The sequence below is a fragment of the Bison bison genome, unplaced genomic scaffold (assembly GCF_000754665.1).
Source record: "Bison bison bison isolate TAMUID 2011002044 unplaced genomic scaffold, Bison_UMD1.0 scf7180017864340, whole genome shotgun sequence".
In the NCBI taxonomy this organism is placed as follows: domain Eukaryota; kingdom Metazoa; phylum Chordata; class Mammalia; order Artiodactyla; family Bovidae; genus Bison; species Bison bison.
Window position 1 is genome coordinate 5,692,912 of NW_011494912.1, and position 4,272 is coordinate 5,697,183.

General features: G+C 62.7%; 1 protein-coding gene across 1 annotated transcript in view; it reads right to left on the bottom strand.

The window, feature by feature from the left end:
• Positions 1–4,272, bottom strand: part of SH2B2 (SH2B adaptor protein 2) — a 13,265-nt gene that overhangs the window by 1,268 nt on the left and 7,725 nt on the right. Inside the window, exons 7-10 of the mRNA XM_010854364.1 lie at positions 4,210–4,261; positions 3,206–3,414; positions 929–1,100; positions 16–182 (exon numbers count right to left, since the gene is read on the bottom strand). Of these exons, the coding sequence (XP_010852666.1) occupies positions 16–182; positions 929–1,100; positions 3,206–3,414; positions 4,210–4,261 (600 nt within the window). The remainder of the gene's footprint in view (positions 1–15; positions 183–928; positions 1,101–3,205; positions 3,415–4,209; positions 4,262–4,272) is intronic.

The following is a 4,272-nucleotide window of genomic DNA, read 5'->3' on the forward strand; positions in this document are numbered from 1 at the left end:
GGGGGCGCCGGGCACCGAAGCGGCCGAAGACGACGAGGCGGACGAGGACGAGGCGCCGCCGGCCTCCGAGGGCGAGGCGGGAGGGCAAGCTGCCGCGGCGAGGCTGGAGAAGTAGTGCTGGCCGGCCGGCTCGCTCCAGCAGGCAGGCGGCGGGGGCGCGGCGCTGGGCGAGGGCCCCGGGTCTGCAATGGGAGACCGCGGGCGTCAGGGCCGAGCCCGGGTCCTCCCTCCTTCCACGCACTGCCCCCTCCCCGCCCCAGCAGCGTGCAGGCAGAGGCCAGCGCCCCAGGAACGGGTGACCTAGCATCACACAGGGAGGCTCAGACCCCAAATCCCGCGCCCCTAGTTCCAGCCCACCTCCTAGAGAAAGTCTTGGGTATAGGCGGCTGTGGCTCAGACGATAAAAAACCTGCCTGCAAATGCAGCAGACCCGGGTTCGATCCCTGGGTCGGGAGGATCCTCTGGAGGGCTGGCAACCCCACTCCAGTATTCTCGCCTGGAGTATCCCATGGACAGAGGAGCCTGGCGGGCCTCAGTTCACAGGGTCACAAAGAGTCGGACACGACTGACACTTTCCATTTTTCGTAGGTGCGGCGGACATACGAACGCGCAACCCGCGTGCCCCGCACCTTCACTCACCCCTCCCAGGCTGCCTTCCTTAGCCCTCGGCGCTCAGCCCCACCCGTGCGGGATCTAAGGGACTCCACCCACTCCCGGGACGCCCGCGGGCGCCCCCTTCCGCCCGCCAGGAATTTACTCCGGACACGGATCCGCTGGGGCTCTCTCTCTCCCACCCACCCGGCTGGTCCAGGTGGTTTACAACAGGTACCAGACCTGGTTGGTGCTCACCCCGCGGGGGCCAGCAGGGTGACGCCCTCCCCCACTGCCCACCCGTCCGTCTGCGCGGGCCAGGTTAGGGGTGTCTTACCGGGTGGGGGGCCCTGGGCCCGCACATAGCTGCGTAGGGTGATGTCGGCAGAGCCCCCGGACTCCAGCGGGATGGGGTGGGTGTGGAAGTGGCGGAGCATGTCAAGCACAGACTGGAACCACAGGTGCTGCACGTGGCACTGCCCGTGGCCGTTCAAGGACAGGCGCAGGTGCTGTGGGCAGAGATGGGCGTGGTCAGTGGAGGGGAGGGAGGGGTGCTTGGACCCGCCCCCTGATTGGCAAGTGCCTTTGAAGGTCAGGGGGAGGGCCAGGTCTCACAGGGGCCGTATGGGGGTGGTGTCAGAGCAAGGGCCTCTCACCCAGGAGCCCCGTCTCGGGAAGGGGAGGGTCACGCCGGTGGCGGGTCACGTGGGTGGCGGGGATGGGCATGAGGGTAACAGAGCCAGGCGAGGGCTGGAGGGGGAATGCTTTCGTCCCTATCCCGAGAGCACCAGCATCAGGGCCTTCACGCACCCCGTCCATCCCTAGTCTCCAGAGGCCCTAGAAGGTAGAGATGCCGTGTTTTGTTTGTATTAGTTGAGCAGTTGTGTCTGACTCTTTGTGACCCCAAGGTCTGTAGCTGGGAGGCTCCTCTGTCCACGGGATTCTCCAGGCAAAATGCTCGAGTAGGGTAGCCATTCCCTTCTCCAGAGGATCTTCCCGACCCAGCGATGGAACCTGGGTCTCCTGCATTGCAGGTGGATTCTTTACTGTCTAAGCCATCAGGGAAGCCCAGAGATTCCGTGTTAGAGATGGGGAAACTGAGGCACAGGCGGGAGGGACTCACCCACAGCCACTGGCATAGAGCTAAGAAGAGAACTCATGTTGGGGTGACTCTCCCAGCCCAGCTAGGGGTCTGCTGTCCGTCCCTGGCCAGCTAAGGTCCAGGCTGGAAGCAACCCCAGGCTGATTGGGGGGGGCGTGGCCACAGGTGCCACTCATCCAAGCTGTCGAGGAGGAGCCCGGGGAACTGGGCCCACCTGGGCCAGGCACCGCAGGGAGAGGGGGGATGCCCAGGCCTGTGGTCTTGAATGGTGGGTGAGCCATTGGGCTCTTGACTTCAGTCCTTTTTGCTCCGTATGTATCCCACATGGGGAAGAGTGGCTGTCCCTGGGGTGTGTGTGGCAAGAAGGGGGGTGACAGGAGGGTTTCAGGGTGTGCCTGCGATGGGGAGCTAGCCTGGGCACCTACGAACAGGAGAGAGAAGCCCTGGCAGGGAAAGAAGTGTTCCATGGTGGGGCCGATGCTGCCCAGGGAGCCAGGGGTCGTGGGGGGCGGTCTGAGCCGGGCCAGCCCAGGCTTGGGATGCTGGCCCAGTGCAGGCCCGGAGCGGGAGTCCTGGGGTGCCCCCTCCTCTGGCGGGGACTGACGGGAACCCGTGTCCTGGGAGGAGCCAGGGCTGGGTCTGTTTCCTTATCGGAAACTTGAGGAGAGGGGAGTTGAGGTTCCTGCCCACTCTAACCACCCCCACCCCCCCAACAGTCACTGGACTTTCTGTCATGTTTCCCTTTGCGCCTTAGGTATTATTAGCACACAGGGCGCTTCCTCGAGAGCCCGCCATCTGGGCTTGGCCCTGTCCTGTCTGGCCTACCCTTTCACTTGTCACCTCAAGGATTCCCCATCCATCGTCAAGGTCCTTTCCTACTCTGGCTGGTGGGGCTGGTGGGGCTGGTGGGGCTGGTGGGGTCAGGAGCCTCCTGGTACCCTCTGCTCCCCAAAGCTCTCTTGCCCAGCTCCTCCTGCCTGGTTCTCTGGGGCCCACTGTGTGGTTCCTTTCCACACCCCCCGGCCTGGTCTGAGCACAGGCCTGGCCTGGATTGGCGCCCAGGAGGGGCTGGTGAACTGTGCTGAGCAGGGAAGAAGAGGGGCTGTGTGGGGTTGGGGGGTGCTGGTTGACCCCAGCCCCTGTACCCAGATGGCTCCAGGTGGAGACCTTCAGAAGCCCCAGTGCTACGTGATCCCCAATGCATAGGGTCAAAGCCAGACTCTCAGAAGGGCCCCAGCCTCCTGTGGGTTCAGCCACAGGCAGGACCCCATTGGCTCGTGGAGACACCACGGCTGGGGCAGCCTACAGCCCCTCAGGGAGATGCAGGAGGGAGGCATGCGCTCAGCACAGGCAGGAGCAGGCCTGGCCTGTGGGAAGCCATGCCGCCCCCACCCCCAGGGAGCCTACTGCCCGGCAGGGGTGCAGCCTTGGGGCCGCCCCCACCCCCACCGCCGACCCCGGGCTGGAGGCTTCCCCTGTGTGCGCCCCCACAGCACCCCTTCACCAACTTGCCTTGGCCTTGCCCTGGAAGTTGAAGGTCAGCACATACTCCCCGGGCCGGGTCTCACTCTGGCGGATCACAAAGAGGCCATGGTTCCGGGGCCCGCCCGCCAGCACCAGCTGAGCTGCCTTGACTCGTGACAGTGTCCCGTGGAACCAGGGGTAGTCGGAGAGCTCCAGCTCAGCCTCGGCCTGGGCCTCTGGCTCTGCTGCCTCCTCTGCTGCAGAGGAGGGCAGAGTGAGGGGCGTGGGGACGGAGGGGCCACAGGAAGCAGAACAGGGATGGGTCATCTTGATCAGCTTGTTGGGTTTTTGCAGGTAACATGCTCTTTGAATAACTGAGAACTAGGCAGGGAGCGGACCCAGCCCACTAAATGTATGAGGTAAACCGAGGCACAGAGAGGAGAAAATGATAGCCTAACAGAGGGTAGATTTAAACTGACAAGTCTGGTTTAGCAAATAGCTTAATGATGAGAATGTATCAAATGAGGGAACAGGAGCCTCTTGTCTCATTAATAGCAACAGGCCAATGGTTTCTGTTCTCACTCAAGAGATATTAAATGTCCTTGCACTTCATGAACCAGTAACTGAAGTCCTCAATAGCCCCAGCTGGTGCAGACTTCAGGCTATCTGCTTGTATGTATAACATCAGAAGATGCTTATTTCACAATCACTGAGCAGTTTTCTCTGTAAAAAATTGGTGGGGTTGCTTAATTTCCTGGGGTCACTCTCTTAGGTCAGCAACAAACTTGGGAACAAATCAAGTGTCTTTGTCCCCATCCCCCTGGTTCTGACCCTTGGTACCCCTTTCCGTGAGTATTTTCTACCGAAACTGGGGCCCATGGGAGGGGTCAGGCTCCCAGCCCGGCCTGCAAAAGCCAAAACTACCGAGTTGCTGTGCAAAGGACCCAGGGGGCTGAAAGGTCACAGCTTCGGAGGCTCAGGAAGGGCTTGGGAGGGGCCTGTGGGTGCCGGTGGGCTGGGCAGGGGCAGGAAGAGGGAGGGCCCCATCGCACCTGTGCTGTTGCTGCCGCTGCCGCCTGGGGACTCCAGGGTCTCCAGGAAGGGCTCCCGGGGGC